Raw genomic sequence first — 23,579 nt, forward strand, 5'->3', positions numbered from 1 at the left:
ACCTCTGAAAGTATTTTGTTTCAAGGCAAAAGAATAATAAATTTTAATCAGCATTCCCAAATGTTCTTCTGATTGCCAAGAATCCTATATTATTGTTAGAAATTATAGGTTAAAAGTTCTTCTGAAGCAGTTTGTGGGAAGCCCAGGCCTCCTTAGCTTCCTTGACAAGGGCGGTGACGATTTAAGGTCCCCAGCCTGCCCTGAGAGATCACTTATATCGAACAGCAGATGAAAAGCCAGTGCAGATGTAATTTATCGTCGGCGTTTCCTTCTAAAGAATAATTGTGGAGACTTGGCTGGATCAATAATATGGATTTTTGTTGTTAGGTCTTGTAGTCTGCACCATAATGAGAGATAGGGGACAGTGGCTGTTTTCTAATAGAAAATAAAGGATTGGTTTCCGTGTCTTTCTACATTTGAATGCAAAATGGCACACGTGAAACTAATTCAAGTTGTTCAGAAAAGTCTCCTATTAGATTACTGTAATTATGTAAATATTGTATGTTAAGTGAACCCCCTCTATGGAGTGAAATATTACACTTAGTTTTTTCTTCAAAATTTTTGTTTTGAAAAATAGTCTGATGTCCACTATCCGAGCCTAATGCCTCTACCCCCTCAAAAAACAAACAAAACACAAGTGAAATCAAATTCAGAATGAAAAAAAAAATCAAGTCACCAGGTAAATGTGACGTACAAATACATTGCAGGGTAACATCCTAACTAAAATTCTGCACTTCAAAAAATCAAGGTCATTAATATATCTAGAATTGAATCACATTGAAAATTTATTAATAATTTTGTCTTTGTGCCTAAACATATCTTCAAATAGGAAAGGGAATAAAACTTCATATATCTCTGCAGCATGTCTGCCTGTGAAGGATATAAATCTCATGAGAATTTTTCTGTTTTTATGTTATAAGAAAGATGTAGGTCACAAAGAAGTTCATAAATGGGAGAAAGGAATCCCCGTCTTCTTGCATCTCAGAGTAATAAGGACCCTCTGTCACACTAGAGGTTTCCCTAGTTGGGTGGCACAGCCCTTCCACTGCCACACGGCTCCGCACACACATGTGCTCTCAGGCATGCATGGGGGAGACCGGGCACAGACGTGTGGCCACGTGTGTACGGGGGTGCATGCCCACAGCACTGTGCTAGGAAAGACATCTCGGGGAACAGCTTTGCCTCCACATAGAATAGTATGTTAATATTAATGAGCAAATTATCTATGGGATTCTTAAAAAGTCTATTTTCAGTGTTATTTAATTGATAATATGGCTGGTTGGCAAGATTTATATTCCAAATTGATTAAATAATTAAATGAGTGATTATAATTAAACTTTATTCTTCACAGCCATCTACTCTATTTTTTTTTTTTTAGATCTTGAGATGATGATGCCAAGGGACAAACTTAACCCCGAAATAGGAAAGCAAAGATAGGAAAAAATATTTAAATTCAACTTTATTTCATAAATGATAACAGTGAACATTTTCAGATACCTTTGGGAAATGAGATTATACATAATTTGCTTTAAAACTCTCTTTATTAATGCAAGTTCATCTACATGACAAAAGCTAATAATGCTCACAAGTGAAGGGCCTCTTTGTGGTCACTGAAGTTATTCTGCCTTCCTATATTTACTATTTTTTTCCTCTAACTGTACAAAGGCAGCCAGCATTTTCCAAATTCATCGAGCTAAATTTCTGTTATGAAATGCCAAAATGTTTTAGAACAAAGCCAGCTGACTGGGGCAAAACCATTGAAAGACTTGTTGCATTAAGCATCTAGATGAGTAAAGTCTATAAGAATAGATACAAATGATTTATTTTGTTTCTGGAAATGTATTTTATAATTTCGCTGTATCGCTCCATGGTTAGCATTTTTATTCTCTTTTGCCCTTCCCTTTGAGCCTTGTGGGATAAACTGCCCAGCTTGGCAGCGCTTACTGCCTGAATATGCTGCTGGAAAAAAGATAGATTGCATTTTTACACTGTAGGGGAAAGTGTTCACTTGTGTAAAAATGCTTAAATAAAATGAGCATTTACACACTTTTAACAAATACTGACTCTGCCAAATCTGTCTCTAATTGTTGCAGGGGTATTCCATCCAGGACTGTCATTAAAGATGAATAATTGAAGTTTTTCTACAATTTCTTTAGCAATCCCTAGACTTGTTTTTTTTATGCCATGCAAGTTTGAGAAACATAAACAGCACTGAATTGTTATTGGTGCTGAGTAATGTGGATTTTATTGTTACTTGGGATCTTCAGTGTGTGCAAGGAAACCATTTAATTCATATTATTAAGTAGGAAGTTATTAAAGAAGAACCTGATAGAATCAGGTAAAACCAATTCAATATCCTTCAGTTGTTGGAAAATTCAATATGTTTTATTTAAGCAGAATCCTAGATACTGTATATTAACTATTCCAAGCAATCTTTACTCAGCTCAGAAAGGCCAGATGTATGGGAATTGTAAAAAATCAGGATATGCATAAAAACTGTTCAAGTGCATAAAGCAGCCCCATCTGGAAGACATCTACCAGAAATGAAGTTGTACAAAACCATTCCATTGATAATAAAGCTAATTTTTATGGGTCTGACAAGTATGTAATTATGTTCAGTGGTGCTTTTCAGATTTTATCACAGTCAATAAACCGCAGTGGTAATTTCATTCCCATTTGACATATTTACATGGAAACATTTGATTGGAGGAATTAGTAACCCTGAAAGCCTTGATAGATATGTTTTAATGATCTGTGACCTCCGCAGTCCCTCATCTGTTTATTGTTGCAACAGGCGAGAAGTCGTTTCTGTGCGACCTCTGCGGCTTCGCCGGCGGGACTCGGCACGCGCTCACCAAGCACCGCCGCCAGCACACAGGTCAGTACGGCTGCCCGGTGCCCAGCACCAGCGCTCGGCTCTCTGTGGCGTGTCTTGTCCATTTCTGTGACACCCCTGTGCTTGAGGGTCTGCTGAGGTTTCTACTTGAGTGACCTAAGATTTGGAGTCACCTATTTGTACATGTTTAAAAAAGTCGCCCTACTGCATGTATGTGCAGTGCAAATACATGAGACCGTAGGAGGAGAGAGAGCTTTCTGCCACGTGCAGACACAGCAGGCTCTCTCTGCTGGCAGGACTTGGCCGTGGATGTGGCGGGTGAGGCTCGCGGCCGGCCGGCTCCCCGGCACAGCCTCTCCCTTCAGCGTCCCCAGCTACTTCCTTCCTCACCCCTGCCTCCTTAGTTGGCTCCCGGCTTATCCAGAGGGTCCCCCTCCACCCCGCCCAGCTAATTCTTGGTCCGTGTATCCACCTGACCCTCCAGGGGCAGTCCCTCTGCGAGTTGGGGCCAGTGGGTGCGGTTTTAGGTTCTTGCTGCTTCTGTTTTTCTTGCTCTGAAGAACGGAGAGCAACTTGCGTAGACAGCGACACGGAGCAGCGTCCTCTTTGCGATCCGCATCCTTAGTGGTTCAACAAAATCAAGTAGGTGCCTCAGTTAGGAGCAGTTCAGAATGGAAAGTTTTAAATATTCATTAAAATTGATTACCTAGTCGGTCGTATAAGTAATTATATTAATAATCGTAAATTATATGTGCCCAGGACAGTGCTGTTAATGGCATTGTCCCTTCTAATTATTAACAGAGCTGTTGTAGTATCGAAAGTGACCTAGTTTAGATGGTAAATCATGTGGTAACACAACCTGTCACTGAATGTTGGGCTTTTCCTTGGGGACCGTGACGGTGGGTGTTCAGAGGTCACACTCAGAGTGGCGTGAAATGAAGACACATGAAATGGGTTGTTTGTGGGACATTTTGGATCTTGGTATGTTATATTTAACCGCCATAGGTGGCTCCAGTGCCCATCATGGTATTTGTAAGATTAGTCAAAACTAATGCCGGTCACTTCTTTCAGACCGTGAGTGTATGATTCAGGTCTCTGTATGGGGTAAGAGTTATTATCGAGGGCAGGGGAATTCCAGTGTTTAGCACGATGTTGGAAACTTACACTCCATTCCGTCAACAGGGAAGTCCCCTTTCAGTTTATAGGAGCAACCTGTGGCCACAACCCGTGAATCTATGGAAAGGGAATCGGGGTCAGGGGCGGCAGGAGAGGCCCAGTGGAACCCAGCCCTCCTCGGCAGCTGTCTCGGAGAAGCTTGGAGTGGTGTGTGTGTGTGTGAACCTGTGCTAATGCGAGTGCTTCATCGCTAGTGTGTTCAGTGTGTTGCTGCCGTGTGGTCCTTGTTGCTTGTCCGGTCGCTCCTTGCTGGCGCCCGGGACCCGTGGAGCCCCTGTGCCGCCTCTACCAGCGCGGCGGAGCTCCCTCTTCCCCGGTGGTGAGGACCGTCGCGCTGTGATCACGGGCGCTTACAGGTGATCGATCATGAAGCCAGCGTCGAGCAGGCACAACTTTGTACTTTATGTCAGGTCCAGAGGCTCCTTATTACTTTGCTATTAACTTTATACCATATAGGACAGTGTCTCACAGACAGAGGCATCTGTCTTCGTGGCATTTATCTGCCTCTGTGGCACAAATCAAACATGATTCTTTAATACCAAAGTCAGTTCTGAAGACTGTTTGCTTCAACCAAACAGCTTAGTACAACTCAGTCTAGGCCCTTGGCTTTTATGCTGGATTTGTAATATTTAAGCAACATACAACTTGTTTTTTTCCCAAGGCCAGAATTGTATGGTGCATTTGAAATCTATATTTCTCTGATGTATTCCTCTTCCACATGGTTTACCTTTTTACCACAGAGTGCCCACGCAAATCACAATCAGCGTGGAAAGGGATAGGTATCAAAAGTGCTCCAAATGCCGTAAATAGTTCCCTCCTGCGATACAGACTGTCTGGGGGCTGACACAAAACATCCTCCATTCCAAGATTTACTTTTATCACCTGTCAGAGACCCTTGATTCAAGGGCACAGGAGCAGATCCTCACGTGTAGCTGAAGGGTCTTGGCCAGTTTAATAACCAGCAGCCTGCCCAAAGGAATGCGAAGTGTGAGTTTCCATGAGAAGTGTGCAGCCCTTTTGACAGATCGTTGACACACAAAGGGCACTGCTCTATATCCATAGCCATTCTGGCGTCCCCTCCCCCACCCCGACTTTCTTTACTTTTCTATCAGAGCTACCTGAGATGCAGAACATTTCTTAATGATTATTTTGGCCAAGATTATTGTTCATAAAGGAGAGTGTGAAGAGCAACACGATTTAATATGCACTGTTATGTCACAGAAAGGGGAACAGGAGGAAAGGAAGGCTGCCTTTGTTCTGCTTTTTTGAGTAGGGTGGGTGCAGGTGGCCCTGCTGACTTGCAGGTAGCACAGCTCAAGAGCAGGGAATGCCTCGCGCCTGATCGACTCATCTTTCTGGTGTTGGAATGACGGAGGTTTCAGAAGGGCTGTTCCCAGTGCACTAAGTCATTTTGATCAGTCCTTAACAAGTGTGTGCGCCCCTTCATGCAGTGCCTATCTCAGTTCAGGCATGGACAAATATTAGCTAACTGGAATTCTTATTTAAAATGTGTGTGTGTGTGTGTGTATTTTTTTCAAATTTTACAACCTAAAAAGTGAGTTTATTTCTTGGGCTCTATATTGAGCCTAACAAACACAAAAACTTCTTCTGTGTTTCTGAAATATAGTTCCCTGAAAAAAATTACTTGAAGAAATTTCCTGAAATTACCTGAAGAAATTATCATTTGTGGATGAAAAAATATATTTAAACAGTAGCACTGGGCATGTAACAAAATGAATGAGTTATAAACTAACTGTTATGCACAGATTTGATTAAATTGTACTTTGTAAAAATTGACATTGTTTTCTTCCCCTTCCGGGAACCTACACATACATGCATGCTTGAGCCTTCCTTTACTTAGTGCTTATAGTATAGGATGTTTATGTTGCATATTTTGGTGGCATTATAGTTTTTTAGAGAAAAAAATATAATTCAAAATTTCTTAGTGTTACACAATTTAATCTACAGTGTTGTCAAGTATGAAATGACAACTTATAGTTCCTTACAATATAATGTTAGCCTAATGTGAACTCCAAATTAGTAGAATTATAGAGAATATAAATGGCATTATTCTTTAAAAGTGTTTTTTAAGTTTCAGTTGTGTCATATAAAAATGTCATAAAAATTTTGATGAAATAAGCTATGTTAACCTTGTTTTTTACATGCTTATGTTAAATCTCTAAACTTAGAAAATTAACTTTGAAGAGCTTAAATGACCTTTCATTTACACTGCTAACTCAGACAGTGAGTCCATACTGTCACCCTCTATCCTCTCTAGATTCCTGCCAAATCCATGAAAAATGGATAGATTAAAGATGCCTACCCCAAGACCATTATTGAATAAACAATTTAGCAGTGAGTTGTGACATGACACATTTTCAGACACTAGTTTGAATGGAATAAGGAGACATCAGGATATAGTTGTCTACTTGCTTAATGAAAATAACATCTTTTATTGTTTGATGACTTAGATTCATTATTTGTACTACGTAACTTGATCTCTTATTATGTAGCTACAATAGTCATGACCGTATTGTATTGGCCTGAAGTTACACAGATACATCAGTGGAACAGGATAGATCCATGCCTGTAGTTGTCAGTTGTCTGTGACCAAGGTATGATATGTAGAGAGAAATCTAACAAAGGATGTGCAAAACTCCTACACTGGAAACTGCCAAAAATTGCCAAGAGAAATTAAAGAACCTAAATAGAATGACATACCATGTTCATGGACTCAAAAGATTCAGATCCTGCCAAGCTTCTTGTTGGTGTTAAAAGATTCACAAGCTCATTTTAAAATTCAAACAGAAGCAGCACATGGACTAAAATTGGAAATGCAACTATCTGAAAGAGTTTTGAGGACGATGAACAAACTTGGCCTCATGACTTACCATAAGGCTACAGTAATCACGTCACTCTGGTATTGGCATCAGGAAGTCACATCTGTCAGTGGAACGGAGCAGAAATTACAGAACAGACCCTCGTCTGTATGATCAATGGATTTTTGACAAAGGAACAAAGACAATGCAGCCTTTTTAATATATAATGCTTGACTAATTGGATATATGTATGCAGTAAAAATGAACTTTGATCTGTATATTATATCATGTATGACATTAACTCCAAACTGTTCTAAATATAAAATTGAAAACTATATAAATTCTAGGAGAAAATTTAGAAGAAAAATCTTTTTAACCATAGATTAGCAAAGATTTCTTAGATACCGCATCAGAAACCTGCTTTTTAATTAGGAAAAAAAAAACCCATAACTTGAAAAATTATAAACTGACAAACTAAAAACTTTATACATTAGTTAGCTGCTCCCCTGTGGAAAGACACTGTGAAGAGAATGGATGTGAAGACAAACCAAGACTGGGGAAAAGTATATATGAATCACAAATCTTACTGAGGATTTGTATTTGTAATGTATAAAGGAGTCTCAGAATACAAGAAAACAAACAACTAAAAGGGGGTTGAATGATTTGAACAGACATGTCACCAAAGATATAAATGTATGGCAGATAAGCACATGAAATGATTCTCAACATCATTAGAAAAATACAAATTGAAAGCACTGAACGTACCAAGTATTGGTGAGGATTTGGAGCAGTGGAAACTTTCCTCTACTGCTAGTAGGAATGTAAAATGGTCAGACCACTCTGGAAAAAGGTTAGCAGTTTCTTATAAAATTATTATGTACCTACCAAATGACCCAGGCAACCCATTCCTAGATGTTTTCCCAAGAGGAAAAGAGATACATGTCCATGCATAGACTTGCACATAAAGATTTGTAGCAGCTTAGTTTGTAACACCCCAAAATGCAAACAATTCAAACGTCCTTCAGTTGGTGGATGGATAAACAGTGTGGTGCATTCATATCATGGAATGCTACTCCTCCACTTGTAATAAAAAACAAATATTTACACTCGGAGCAACATGAATGAGTCGCAAAGTAATGCTGATACAAGGTCAGACAAAAGAGAGTACATACTCTATGTATAGAAATATCTAGAAAATGCTAACTAATATATAGCAACAGAAAGCAGATGGGAGTTTGTTTGAGGATGGAATGAGCCAGAGAGAGAAAGGGACCTTGGGGAGTGGTGGCTGTGTTCATTGTCTTGATTGTGGTGGTAGTTTCAGTCCACCTTGTATGGTCAGTGTAGCTACATTAAGTTAGCGAAACAGTTAATAATGCGTGTGGTTTTATCCAGATGAGTGCATCACTTTGTGTTCCTGTTGTCCATGTGAGCTGCTCTGTGATGTTGGTGTGTAGCTAAAATAGTCTTGCAGTTCAGTTCTCAGAGTGAATGGAGAAGTTTTCAGATATGTTTCCATGCGGATGTTTGTGTCTTTATGATATAGCATATTTCTATATCAAATTTGAAGACATAGAGATTTTCTTCAGCCTCGGCAAGAGGAAGATCATCTGCTGTCTCAAACAAAAGCAAAATCCACCATCATGAAAGGGAGCTTTTGTATAAGTTCGGTATAGTTGTCTCTACCAATGTAAGTGCCTTGACCAGCAGTTTAGAGACCGTGAACAAAGTTATTCAAGTTGACCCTGAATGACCACTCAATTGTGTTATAGGTGGGATTTATCTTGAGAATAAATGGCTGAAAGGTACAGATATGCCTCTCAACTCCTAAGATTTTACTCTGCTTTGCATATGTTCTTATTTTTACAAAAATAAATCAAGTATTTCCTTGTAGGATCCATTAAATGGTTTCTCTATGTTAAATTCACTGTGAGAAACCAAATGATTGTTTTGTATATAAAAAGATTTGTCTAAAAAAAAAAACAAAGGTTTGTCTTTTTACTGGTTTGGAAAGCTTGACAAGAAGCACGGGGGTGTGCCCCCTCTTCATCTCCGTGGTAGGGCAGTGTGCCCGGACCTGTGTTCAGCCACTCCAGGCACACAGGCCACAGAAGCAGCGAGGCATTGGACCCTCTGAGAAGTACCTTGCATGTGCTTTGTCTTCTCTAATCCTCATAACTGTCCTGCTGTCCTGTTTGTTTGGTGGTTTTACCCTTCTGATCTTGTCCAGGGGGTTGACAGGTAGGGAGTGAAATATGGCAAAACCTGGACTGGGATTGAAGGCCATCTGGCTTCTTCCAGCCGCCACCCGGCCTGCAGTAGTAGGTAGGACGCCGTCTGCTGAAACGTGAATGTGTTCAGCTAACTGACACATAAATAGGACAAGACTCTAAACATTCTAGTTTTCAGGACAGATGTAGTCTTGCTGCTAGTGGAATTGATGTAGAGTAATTTTATACCAAGGTAGTTCATCCTTTGTTTTCTACATAAGTCAGTATACTTGTAAAGCTATTTAAAAAGAAACACCAGAATTAAGATGTGGCAAGTAGAATTTTGCACATACATAAAATTAATCTGTGTGTAAAACTTCTCAGAAAGAACGTTTGCTGAGAGGAGTATTATTGTATATTATAGATAATTTGGGGGAGGAGGTGGTTGTGAAGTTTTCTCTAGTTCATTGCTGTCCAACAGAAATGTCATGGAAGCTACACTTGTCATTTTAGGTTTCCTGGCAACCATGTTTTAAAAAAAAAAAAAAAAGAGTAACAGGTGAATTGCTTTTTTAAATAGTGAGCGAAATGTCTATTCATGTCTCCTGCCCATTTTTTACCTGGATTATTTTTGGGGTGTTGAGTTTTATAGGTTCTTTATGTATCTTGGACACTAACTCTCTATCAGATGTATCATTTGCAGATTCCCCATTCCAGAGGTCACCTTTTAGTTCTGTTGATTGTGTTGATTATGAAGTTCCAAATAATTTATTTTTGCTTTGGTTTCCCTTTCCTCCAGAGACATACTTAGTTAAGGAGTTGCTATTACCAGTGTCCAAGAGGTTACGTGTTGTCCTCTAGGATTTTGATGGTTTCTTGTCTAACATTTAGGTCTTTCATCCATTTTGAATTTATTTCTATGTATAGTATAAGGAAGTGGTCCAGTTTCATTCTTTTGCATGGAGCCGTCTAGTTTCCCAGCACCATTTGTTGAAGAGACTGTCTTTTTTCTAGTGGATGTTCTTTCCTGCTCTGTCAGAGATTAGTCAACCATACAGTTGTGGGTCCATTTCTAGATTTTGTATTCTGTCCCATTGATCTGTATGTCTGTTTCTATGCCAGTATCATCATGTCTTGATCACTACAGCTTTGTAATGTAACTTGACGTCTAGAATTGTGATGCCTCCAGCTTTGCTTTTCTTTTCCAAGATTGCTTTGGCTATTTGGGGTCTTTTGTGGTCCCATACAAATTCAGAAAACATGAGTAGACACTTTTCCAGAGAAGACATCCAGAAGGCTAAGAGATACACGAAAAGATGCTCAACATCATTCATCATCAAGGAAATACAAATCAGAACTATAATGAGATACCACCTCACACCTATCGGAATGGCTAAAATTAACAGCACTGGAAACAACAGATATTGGCTAGGATGCGGAGGAAGGGGAGCCCTCTTAACCCTGCTGGTCGGCATGCAAACTGGTGCAGCCACTCTGGAACACATTATGGAGGTTTCTCAAAAATTAAAAGTAGAACTCCCCTATGATCTAGCAATGGGACTGCTCGGTGATTCAAAACCACCTGGTACGAAGGGTACCAATATGGTACAAAATGGGTACAAAGGGTGCAAAATGCTGATTCAGAGGGACATGGTGTGTAGCATCATCAACAAGAGCCAGATTATGGAAAAAAGCCCAAATGGCCAATCAGCTGATGAATGGATAAAGATGTGGTGTGTATTCCTTTATATACATAAATACATATGTATATGTAAGAATATTATTCAGCCATCAAAATGGATGAAATCTTGCCATTTGCAACAGCGTGGATAGAGCTAGAGTGTATTGTGCTAATCAAAATAAGTCAGACAGAGAAAGACAAATACCTTATGATTTCACTAATAGATGGAATTTAAGAAGCAAAAGAGATGAACATGGGGGAACAAAAAAGAGAGAGGCAAACTGTATAGAGTCTCAACTGTAGAGAATGAACTGGAGGTTCCTGGAGGCGGGCTAGGGGGATTGGGGTTGTGGGAAATAGGTGATGGGAATTAAGGGGAGTGAACTTGTGATGCTGAGCACTGGGTCTTGTATGTAGGTGGGGAATAACTAAATTCTCCTCCTAAGACTTATATCACACACTATGTTAATTAACTGGAATGCCAATTAAAGCTCGAAACTTAAAAAAAAAAATGTTACGGAAATACCTCAAATTATTTTCATTTCCAACATGAAATCAATATAAATTATTATATTTTTCCTGTTCTGGGATGTTGAAATTTGGAGTGCATTTTATACTTCTTGCACATCTCAGTCCAGAGGCTAAATTTTTATATCTAATTCGTGACTGATATTTAGATTTGATAAAATTTATACTTAGAAAGTAGATTCACATTCCCAAGCTATTCTCTACAGACATTTTTTTTTTTTTTACATAGGTAAATCCCATATCAGTTTTTTAAATTGAAAGCTTATACTGAGTGAAATAGCCATATTTCAAGTACTTACCAGCCAGTATGGCTAATACAATTAAAAACTGAGATTTGATTATTTCTTTGAATGTGTGTGTGCGCAGGGGGAGTGGTGAGTGCAGAGAAAGATGTCAGTCGGAAGACTAGCCGTGAGCGTGCAAGCCTGAGCCAGCTGACGGGTGAAGTGTGCGTGTGGGTAGAGCAGTTAGATCCAGCCAGGGGACACTGTGAAATAGTATTGCAAGTGTTTCTTTGAGGCCTGTTTGTCTGTGGTGACCTCTTACTCACCTTTCATGAACTGTAAATTTTCCTTACCTCAAACAGTTTTCTCATTGGTATCAAATTAGAGCTTTATTTTTTTCTTCATATTTAACTTTAAGATTTTATACAGTATATTCAAAGAATATCTCTATTCTATGATTTTTCATGCTTTTATCCTCAGGGAGATTTTTCTAATGGCTCTAGTGTAACATAGTTTGTCAAATGACTCCAAATGCAGTGCTGGACCAGGCTTTTGTGTAAGTTTGTGGAAGTTACATTTGAGCGCCATATGTACCTTGCCTCCATTCAAATAGAGAAGTAAGAATCAGTGGTATCTTCTAAGTTTCTCACTCGGGGAGTGAATATTCAGGCGTCCCAAATGTGAGTAGCCCATTGAACTATATTCTTAAATTTTTATGGAAATAAGTTTCTTTTTAATTGTTAGTAGCAGGTTTGGCCCTTTATTTCCAGTTTTTATAATTATTCATGTATAGCACTGCTTTATATTTTGCAGGAGAAAAACCTTTCAAATGTGATGAGTGTAGCTTTGCCTCCACAACCCAGTCTCATCTGACTCGGCACAAGCGGGTGCACACCGGAGAGAAGCCTTACAGGTGCCCCTGGTGTGACTACAGGTAAGGGTTTGTTACCAAGCAGGTGGAGTCAGTGGCCGTCGCGTTGTGTTCAAGGAAGGAATCACTCTTCTGATGAACACGAATTAGCACAGCGTAAAGCAGGATTCCCTTCCTAGGTCAGGAGTTTAATTTCACCATCCAATTTTAGTGACTGTTTTTAAAATTGTAAAGTTCTTTTCCATTTTTTATAATGTTGATACTTGGGGTTTGTAATCCTTTATACACCTGAATTTCAGGTGACTTTATTTCTTGGCCAGAGTAAGGGACCGTCCCACTTCATGAGTTATTCCATGCATGTGGCCCTCGTCTACACTGAGTGAAGCACTTTTAGGCAGTGAAGACAATGCAAGAAATGAAGGACGTTGAGGCATAATAGGTGACTAGTAGTGCCTCTAAAGAGTTATAATACAGATTTCAGTCAGGAAAGAAAAAGGCCAGGAGTGTCCATAGGAAGAAACCAGTCCAGCCACATGCACGTCCTCCTAGTGGAGACAGCATTTCAGCTGGTGCTTAAAAGATGAGGAAATGTCCACGACCTGAGCACAGGAGGTAATGGTGTGCTGTAGCATTTTCGGGCCGACAGTGTGATCCAGATCACAAGTGCTCAGCCCGTTCCCTGCGATCCTTGGTGGCTAAGGGATGTCTGCCGCACTGCAGAGTCAGCCTTGCAGCCACAGCAAGACATAGGTGCCAGAAGTTCAAGACAACTTGGTCAGGCAGTGGTAAATCATCCCGTTTAACTCTGTGATGAAGTGTGTGTGGAGGGTGCAGGTGAAAATTAAAATGGGAACTGGACATTGCAGCCAGATCGTGCTATACCTGCAGCCCATGAGAATGAATTCAGAGCACATTAGATGGTTTGTTAGACACCACAGAGTCTGCAGGCAGCCAGATGACATGTGTCTTGAGGGCCTCATCGGCCACACTGTGCAGCCTGAGTCTCTGTGTGAGGGCCTTCTCCATTCCAGAGCTGAAGATCTTGTGGACCCCATTACACATGACGACACAGGGATGTGGAGGGGGTTTCTTTCAACCAGCCCACTACTGTTAAACGTTAGGATCTATATATACCTTAAGCCTGAAGCCTTCATTAAAAAAGACATTTTTGTATTCCTGTGGATTCCTGTAGCCTGTGTATTCGGTAAATAGATTGCCATAATCTCTATTATTATCCTCAGTATTGCAGTAAGTTTTATGTGAAAGGTCATTTAATACTACAGAGATATTACAGATATATTTCATTCATTAATTATTCATTCATTCAACATTTTATGAGTTCTGTCTTTGCTTAGCACTAGATTGGTGTTTCTGGGAAATTTGGTAAAATGGTGATCCAATTAGAGGTAGACATAGAGATTTTAAGGTGTTGATATGAGTTCTTTAAAAAATAAACAGAATATTCTTTTCCATACTGAAGAGGTCATACTGTATAGTTGCCTTCTCCATAAAACGCAGAAAAGCAATTAGAGAAATTATAAAAATTTCCCCTAGTTATCTCTTTAAGCTCAGGATTATACCCTTTCGGTCTATATTGTATGCATTAGATTTGAGTTGTGGTTCTGGGGGATTTTTTTATTTTAAATTTTAGGTTTCATACTTAACAAATTGGGACCACCTTTCCGTTCCGTTAATTTTGTGTAACTGTGCTTTTCAATCTGTTGTTTCAAAAGTAGCAGAACTGTTGTTTCAAACAGGATCATTTCCACACCCCTATATAAAATATATAAAAGCGTTTTTTACTGCTTAAAAGTGAATTTCTTAGGTAACATCTGTAATATTTACTCATAATATTAAGGAATAATTATATGATGCTGTTTTGACAGGAAAAAATTTTCCAATGGGGAAGCTATTGATCAGAATAGCTGTTGAGTTAGCCCTGGTGTCCGGTCTGTGTCCTTGTTCTGGGGTAAGCAGGAGGCCGGGTAGCTAAGGGCTCAGGCTCTGCAGGAGCGGACCCGGCGGGCTCTGCCGTCTTAACTTCTCGTGACAGACAGGTGGCGAGAGGAGCAGCCTTCCGGGAGCCTCGCTCACGGTAGAGGAGGAGCGCGGCCTGACAGAGACGCGGGCGCCCTGGGTTTCCTCTCAGACTGTCCCTTGGATGGTTACAGGTGTTGCTGCACCTGGTGATCTCAGGATCGTATTCAGTGCAAGAGGGTCAGTGCCCTGAAGGTCTTCCGTTTTTTGAAGTTTATTTATAACGCATGCCCTGATGGACTTTCCCCCAGTTTTTGAAGTTGTCAAAAATACATTAAACCCAGCATCGTCTGTTACATAGTCACTGACAAACCGTTGAGCTCTGAATGCCTCACTTGAGGACCGCTCGTCTCCAGTGCATTCTGTTGCTTGCATGGCTTCAAGTTAGACAGATAAACAGCAGTCACTTTATGAGGTTTTTTAGACATTTGGGCTATTTTTAGGCATTTTCATTTGAAAATGCTTACTCCTAAATCTCTGTGCATATCCATGATTTTTTGCAAAAGAAATTCCTAGAAGTATGACTTATGGCTTTTAATACTATTAAATTTAACTTATTTAATAGTATCACTATGATTATTAATTATTATAGTATTACTACAAAGATAGGGGTTAGAATATTGTCTCATTGGTAAGTACTATGTTTTGGTAGACTTAGTCTTTGTGTGCCTAACCATTTCAAAATATTTCAGGCTTTCTTGGTTTGAAATCGTATTATGCTTTTGATGAGGTTAAGGTTGTGATCTCTGCCTTGTATGCACGCGGTCTCCCTGACACAGCGTCATGTCGTCATGTCCGTTCAGAAGGCATCTGAGGTAGCTGGGTTCCATCCCTGCAATGCCTCCGACAGCCACTGTGTGTAAAAGGAGATTGTGTTTTTCAAGAATATTGCCACTGCCCTATGAATTAATACTCGGGACACTTATATCTCATGATGTCTGTCAAATTTCCTTTTGAAATGTTTGAAATTCTTGATAAAAGGTTGGTTTTATCTTTATTTAGAAATTTTTGGAAATTTGATTATTGACAGTTAACAGTTTGAACACTTGTTATTCATGTAACAGGCCCGTGTACATGTGGTTAGGTCTGCTTCGCTCGTGAACAAAGACAAGTTAACCTTGCTTAGGAATACCAACCCTTGCAGGTACATGAATAGTGATGTTAGGAACTATGAATGAAATGTGGCAGTTGCAACAGATACCTTTGTTTTCTTGCTGATGAGCAAAAGATTTAAAAATGAGCAGAGAAGTTTACAATGATCGTCTTGGTTGCATAGTGTAATAAGAAAATGCTTTTATCATGTCTGCCTTATAACAACAAGGAGAATATCTTTTTCCTTTTTTGAGTATGTGTGACTTCCATGGAATAAAAATATTCATAAGATGATCAGATATTTCTTCTTAAGATGATGTGGTTATATTTGTCCTATTGATATTTTTCTATTTTTTGCTTTAAAACACTTTAACTTTTTTCCCATTTAGATTTTTATTTGTTGTTAATATAGAATGTAAAAATTATTCCCATAGAGTATTCCTGTGTTTGTCATTATTAACACTTATTTGCAGGTAAGTTTACCATCATTAGAAACTGAAATATTACTTAAGTTTCACTTGAAAATATATTTTTCATTTTATAAATTGAACATTAGTGAAGAAATACTTGTAGTTATAATTATTCATGAAAAATGTGAATATAGATTTGTTTACAAAAGAATTTTATAATTGGTCTTTTGAACCTGGGGCTATTTTTCAAGTTTGCATTATTAATTTAAGCAATGACATCTCATTCTATTCAGATATAAACATGGTACCCCTTTTCCTAAGCTTTTGCTGTCTAAAATATCCAAAAGTCTAATCTATTACAAATCAGTATATTCCATCATTACTCCATAACTTTTTTGCCATTAATTACTATTCATTATAATTTCAGAGCATAAATTTAGATTCATAGCTCACTGTCCTGCCATATTTTCTGTGCAGCAAACTCTTTAGGTTTGTTTCTACATTAAAATGGAAACAGTCCAGCATTTTTCTGTATTTTTATTTCCCTTTGTTATATATTGTCACTTCTATGTTACAAAATAGAAAACCTTTAAAACATTATGTAAGCACCCTTATTTCCCCATAGAACTTATTAACATTTCCCCATAGAACTTATTAACTTATTAACATAGAACTTATTAACTTATTAACATAGAAACATTCTGTTTCACTGGTGACACTGGCTCTCACAACAAAATAGATGGCTATACTCGGCCTCTCTTTTACATGAAAGTCCTCTTCTAATTACCCTCCATTTTTTATTTAGGATTTATAGGAGAATACAATAGATGTGTTTTAAACAGTAAACCTTTTAAGTCATGAGAAAACAAAAAAAAGACACAATGCTACCTGCAGTATTAAAAATATTAAGAATAATCATATGTTATACCTTAAATGTCATTTAGCAAATTAAAGCTAAAATTTCAAGTCAGACTCTGGCAATTTGGTCACTTATGTTCTGTGTCCCTGTTGTGGATGTCGGAATAGTGTGCGTGTTCCCCAAGATTGCTTTTGGCCAGAGTTTTCCTCAGCTGTACAATTACCTTCGTACCTTCAGTCTTATACATAGTCTTAAAAATATTTTTTTTACTATTCCATTTTATTTACTATTTCTGTTATTTTAAAATTACTGGTTATTATAACCCCAATAGAAATATCACCGTATCATTGATCTTTGGAATAAAATCTGCAATTCCTGCTTCATGGGAAAGATTCACTCCGTTGTTTGCTGAAGTTGTAGGAAATACACTGATTTCCCCCCCACACACACTTGTTAGTTTCCTTAGCTCTTGGCCGGTGTAGTCCATAGGAGTCACTAATACATAAGGTTTTGCTCTCAAGAAGATTTTTCTTTTCTGTCTGAGTGAGGGTGAGGCTAAGAATATTTGATGTAACATTTAATTGAAGAAGTGATATCACAACTAGAAATGGGCTTTTTGTGATACTCCTTCATGTTTCCCTATTACTATTAGTCCTCTAAATATCTTAAGTATTTCTTAAAGAGTCCATAAATTGTCACCCCCATGACTAGAGTAGGTACAGTGTGCCATTTGTCACCACCACCTGCAGTGTGTGTGACCCTCTAATTGTGTTTTATTTGTCTTAGAAAATACTTGTCAGAAAGATGTTTTTTGGTCAAAAATGCTTTTAATTAAACTCTTCACTTTACATGAAGATTTTTTTGGGTAGTTTTAAGATGCAAGGACAAAAAAATTGTATTTGTAATAATTATTTCCCCTTAAAGTTTGAATTAATTTTTCAAACATATATTTCTATAAAGAGTCTCAGTTATGAAAATTTGTTTCAGGTCTTAGGTAATATTACGCATTTGTATGTAATCTTGCTATATAAACATTTTATGTTTATTATGCATAATTAAATAATAAGATAAACTACCGTGGTTATTGTGGCATTAAGAATTCAGTGTGCAGCGGGTCTCATTGTTCCTATCCTCCGTTTGTTCCAGCCGCATCCTGAGCGAGGGACACTAACTCCCCAGGGGATCGTTTTCTCCTTTAGGATGATCTCTTCCGAGAGTTTCAATTTTCCTTTGGCTTCCTGTGCAGGGTCACAGGTTGTACCGGGAGAAGCAGTGGATAAAGCAAACTTGGATTTGCCCTGAATGATGATAGGAAGAAAAGATAGATGTTAGTGTCTGTAGCAGGACATCATGGATAGCAAGAGAGGAGTGAAATTATACATACCAAATGAATAGCACGCATTTCCTTATCAGAAAAATCAGAGGTAGCATTCATTTCTTTCGGGTGATTTCGAAGTTCTCAAGGAATAATGACATTACATAAAAGTAACCAAATGAAAATATGTAGTATTAATATTAGATAAAATTTATTCTTAAAGCAATTTGATTGATGCTACAAGCCTAGTTGTATCAGAGCAGACTTTAAATCAAAACTGTTTTTGTCAGTGAAATAAGCTAGACAGAGAAAGGCTAATACTGAATGTCACTTGTATACAGAATCTTTTTTTTTTTTTAAGATTTTATTCATTATTTGACAGAGAGATCACAAGTAGACAGAGAGGCAGGCAGAGAGAGGGGGGAAGCAGGCTCCCCGCCGAGCAGAGAGCCCGATGTGGGGCTCGATCCCTGGACTCTGGGATCATGACCTGAGCCAAAGGCGGAGGCTCAACCCACTGAGCCACTCAGGTGCCCCTTGTATACAGAATCTTTAAAAAAAAAAAAAAAAGGACAGACCCATAGAACCAGCAGAAAAGTGGTTTCCAGGGGTTGGGACTGGGGTAGTGGGTACCAGAGAGGTGGGGAGATGCTGGTAAAGGGGTATAGACTTGGGGGTGCCTCGGTGGCTCGGTGGGTTAAGCATTTGCCTTCAGCTCAGGTCATAGTCCTGGGCTCGAGCCCCACATCAGGTCCCCTGCTCAGCGGGAAGTGTGCTTTTCCTTCTGCCTCTGCTACTCCTCCTGCTTGTGCTCTCTCTCACTCTCTAACAAATAATTAAAATCTTTAAAGAAAACAGACAACAACAAAAGGATAGACTTTCAGTTAGAAGACGAGGTCTGAGGATGTGATATAAAAACATGGTGATGGTTTCCAGTAGGACTGTTACGTATTTGGAAGTAGTTAAGAGAATAGGACTTAAATATTCTCACTGAAACAACAGAAAAATCCCAGTAGTTAAAAAAAAAAAAAAAATGTCATTTAAAGTAGCAGTGAATACTGTTCCATTATTTCATTTCGCCCAAGCCTGTTGTGGCTTTAGACTCTGCTCTGCTGTAGCTGCTGGTCCAGTTAACGGACTAGGACACAAACGGACTAGGCTGAAAGGGTGGTCTGAAAGCCTCTAAATTCCAGTTACTTTACATACTTTTCCTAGTACGATGACACCTGCAAGACACTCTTCCGACGGTGCCCCTGGCCCTGTGCTCGCAGTGGGCGCTTCCCCGGGCGAGACACCCGCTGGTTGCCGGGCACAGCTCGGCTCACCTCACTGTGCTTCTCGGAGCCAGGTTCGGTCCCTGGCAGGTGTCTGCGCCGCTTAGGAGGTCTAGCAGGTGACAAGGCGGTCCTGACGGAGTTGTAGATGGTTCTGGTATGTTCAGGTGGGGTTTTTTGAGGGGTTGTATAGTAAAATGACCTAACTATATCTTCTTTTCAGGTTTTCTCTATTGAAGTCAGAACGTACTGTATTGAATTAAATACAGCACAGAAACGTACTGTATTAAGTATACAGTATACAACTTATACAGTATATAAGTTGTACTGTATGTGAATGCTTTTTTGCCTAATGTTTTTCACCGTTTTCAGCAGGAACTGAATTCTCTCAGAACAAGCATCTCCTCATCTTCTCTGGCTGTTTTATTAGTGATTTTTTTTTTTTTTTAAATCTCAGTGGTTCTAACTGTGATTCTCATTTGGTTTGTGTTTTCTATACTGTTTAGTCTAATGTTATTTTTATACAATTGCATGTTCTACTCGAACCTTTCTCCCCGGCTTCTAGCCCGGGCGCGCGGGCTGCTTCAGTTTCCGCTTCGGCCCGACGCGCCAGGCAGCGATGCGGCGAGAGCGCTTTTTGTCAGGTCTTTAGTGGAAGCGGATACATTTTCATCTAACAAAACAGATTTTCTTTGACCCAAACCTGTGGACCTTTACACAAATAGATTCCATAGCATTAAAAATTACAAATCTGTTCTGATGTCTTTAAAAGGGAAAAAAAAATCTGAGCTAATCTGTCCTGTTTATTGTACAAGTAAGTTGTTTTGTTTGTTGACGAGGCTGCACTAAGCACTGAGATCACAGATTAATTAGAAGAGCCGTTTTGAACACAAAGTGACCACACATTCCCTCTGCTATCTCTTCGAGTAGAAGCTAGACAAACATGTTTATCTAACCTGCTATTGCCGAATCCCAAATCCAGTCATTATAGAAGGTCCAAAACTATCTTTGGGGATGGTCTTTCTACAAGGAATTACTATGGACAGTCCCCTGGGTGGTAGTTAGATATATCTGTATATATTGTGGCAGAAAGAAAGGCCTTAGAGATGAAAAAAATAGAAAATATTTTTTTGGGCAATAGTCTCTTGCATAATAAGTTATTCCTCAGACATTAGAGCTATTATCACACAACAAAACACTCCGCTGTGTAACTATCTATATCTCCGAGCGCCAGAGCCTCACACGGAGTAGCTTATTAGGGAAAACTCTGTAATCGCCAGGAGGGACTGACAAGAGTCAGTACAACATCAGGCGCACCTTCCAGCATGGGGCTGAGTTTCACAGACTCTGCCGTGAGTGTCGGAGAAAATAACAAACAGACCATAAAGTGTATAAAAGTTGGACCAGGTAGCATTGGTTCAGTGAGAATGAGGAGGTAGTGGTTAAACCATTTTGTTTTCACAGATTCTGAAATACTGCTACTTTAGGGCCTGTAAAAAACTGAGAGAAAGGAACACTTGCAACATTTAGAAAATGGTGATGCACTGGTTTGAAGGAGGCACAAGAAAGAACCGTCTCCTGTACACGAAACCCCCGTTCGTTCGTGGAGCGAGACGCGGCCTGCCGTGTGGTGGCACATGCGTGTGATGTCGCTTTACCTTCAGAAGGTCTCTGCAAACAAGACCATGTCTTTGTTGTCTTCGTTTTCTTCATTAAAGGAATGTAGCCCCAACTGTTGGCTTTCTCCTACTTATGAGAAGTGCTATATTAGTTCTAGAACAAGAAATACTCCTAAATTTTTTCTTCCTTTTCTTTTTCTTTTTTCTTTTTTTTTTTTTTTTGTAAGGGAACGATACTAGCCTCTTCCTCACTGCACAGCTATGAGTGAGCTGTAACAGAAATAAACCAGAGTCTCTTATTCTGTGACATAATATGTAAGCTGATACTTTTCCCTACAGGGAATTTAAACCTAATATTAACCCTTGTTTTTGCCCCTTAAAGTGTAATTCTTGATTCTTAATTATTTCAACTTAAGCATTGCTAAACAACCCTCATCCCGCGTTTTCTATCTTTTGTAGCATAGGACCCTGCTTGGAGATCTCTCACTCTGTAAGATTTGAGTAGACGCTGGTGAACTGTATTTGGCCTTTTCTTTCCTCATCTTAAGTTACAACGTTTACCGAATACATGAAATGTCATAAAAAAAATTAGCATGGAAATTTTCAGTGCCTGTGCTGAAATCAGTCCCTTGGATTGTAATATTTGGAGTAAAAAATGGTTAGTGCTTAATTTTGAGAATTTTTTTTTTGTCCTAAAAACTTAAGACAGCTTTAATTTTAGTTAAAGGTAAGATTCTGCAGGACTTTCTGCTCCCCAGTTGTGCTTTCCGTTTGACTGTGAGTTGCCTGCTCACTACAGGGAGCCCAGACTGCTGGGCGCAGGGATTGGGGGGTGAAGGCAGCAGCAAGTCTGGCTGGACCATTTGAGTTTCACCCCAAAGGCAGTTGGGAGCCAGTGGAGAATTTTAAGTGGGAAAGGGACGTACTCACATTTCTCTTGTCAGAGGTCACAATGCGGTGCCAATGATGAACTAGAGAGGGACAGAGCAGGGGCCGGGAGGTCATGCCACAGACGCTTGCAGGGGCACCCCGAAACATCGTGAGTGCCCGCCCTAAGCTGGCAGTATGGCCCAGGACAGGGGAGGCGGCCTCCCGTGCTGCTCAGGCACTGGACCAGCGGAACCCAGGGCAAGGTGACAGGTGCAGGCCAGGGCCTCAGGCTTCCCGCCAGTGCCGTGCCCCAGGTCTCTGCTGCGGGAGGAGGACAGTCCCTGCCACGAAGTGACTGAGGTCTGGGCAGTGGGAGCCCTGCAGCGCCCATGTGCTGCCCTCATGGAAACGGCAGCAGATGCGGAGTGAGGGCTAGCATACCTAGAACTTGAAGGCATTGATGTGAGCGAAAGCTGCCTTGGACAATGTGGAAAAGGAGACATGGTTGGGGGGGGGGGGCGTGCAGCCAGTGAGCAGTGCTCAGCCGGGCCACCGTGCAGTACCGTGAGGGCCGTGCGGTCGTCCCGCCTCAGGGACCAGGATCACTGACTCTTGGGAAGACCAGGTCTAGTGAAGGCGGGGACCAGACGTTCATGGCCGGGTCAGCCCTCACAGCCCGGGCGGGGCAGCTATGGTTCGGGGTGGGGGTTCTGCGCAGTGGGAGGGGCACGGAGGGTGGGCTTTGAGACCTCCTGCCTGCCTCCGTGGATGTGGTCGGGGCATGGAGCCGCATCCATATCTGCGCGGGGACGGAGGCCGCGGCCCTGCAGCCTCTGCTCTGACGGCACCTGCTTTCACCTCCGGAGGCTGAAAGCATCTGGATTAGCAGCACAGACACTGTGCAGTGGTGTTAGTCGCTTTCCGCTCCCCACCCTCAATATTAGGATTTTGTTGGTTTTATAGGAAGAATTTCCGCAAAGCCTGTATTACTTTAACTGTTACATGCAGTTCAGAAGTTTGCTTTGCATCAGCCTGTGTAGTCATGTAACAAACACTCGTTTTTAAATGCAGTCTTTTAAAATGTGACATTTTTCCTGACTTACTGTAAACAGTTTTTGTGAGTGTCTTGGGGTTCTTCTCAGACCAGTAAATCCAGTGGGCTGCTCTGGTGACGTCATAAGCCAGTGGAGGAGCTCGGCCGTTAACTGTGATAACACCTGACTCCCGGTGTATTTACGGCCCACGCCGTCGGTTTTACCTATCTTTTGTGTGCTGGACTTCTTCCTACTAAGGAATTCCTACTTACACACGCCCTCTCATGTCACTTGCGGGCTTACTCCCATCTTCTGTGTCCGTTTGTGCTCAGACTTCTGTCTGACTGTTTTAGTTCGACCCCCCCGCCTTCTTCAGATCGCCGCGTCTCTAGGAAGCTAGTGCTCTACTGCGGCAGTCTCGCCCGCAGAGACGCGATCATAAGGATCACGTTGCCGTCGGAGTGAATGTGTATGATACGGAGAGAAAGCACGCCTCTCACCCCTTACCGTGAGATGGGGGCGTGATTTGTATCCCTGACTTAGGGTGCATGACAACGGCTGAGTGTTGGCGTCAGTGATACTGCAGCACTAAAAAGTGGACATAAGTCATCCGTATTGTCCTACAGGTTGACATATGCTTTTTGTTTGTTTGCTTTTGCATTCAGGCATGTTGTGTAGGGATTTCCTTTGACCCCACTGCAGTTTTGTCTGCTCTGTTTCATTA

General features: G+C 40.4%; 1 protein-coding gene across 1 annotated transcript in view; it reads left to right on the forward strand.

Annotated features, from left to right (window-relative positions):
- ZNF407 (zinc finger protein 407) overlaps positions 1 to 23,579 on the forward strand; it is a 427,312-nt gene that overhangs the window by 252,371 nt on the left and 151,362 nt on the right. Inside the window, exons 6-7 of the mRNA XM_059409836.1 lie at positions 2,795 to 2,878; positions 12,288 to 12,408. Coding sequence (XP_059265819.1) covers positions 2,795 to 2,878; positions 12,288 to 12,408 — 205 coding nt within the window. The remainder of the gene's footprint in view (positions 1 to 2,794; positions 2,879 to 12,287; positions 12,409 to 23,579) is intronic.

The sequence above is a fragment of the Mustela nigripes genome, chromosome 8, assembly GCF_022355385.1.
Source record: "Mustela nigripes isolate SB6536 chromosome 8, MUSNIG.SB6536, whole genome shotgun sequence".
NCBI lineage: Eukaryota > Metazoa > Chordata > Mammalia > Carnivora > Mustelidae > Mustela > Mustela nigripes.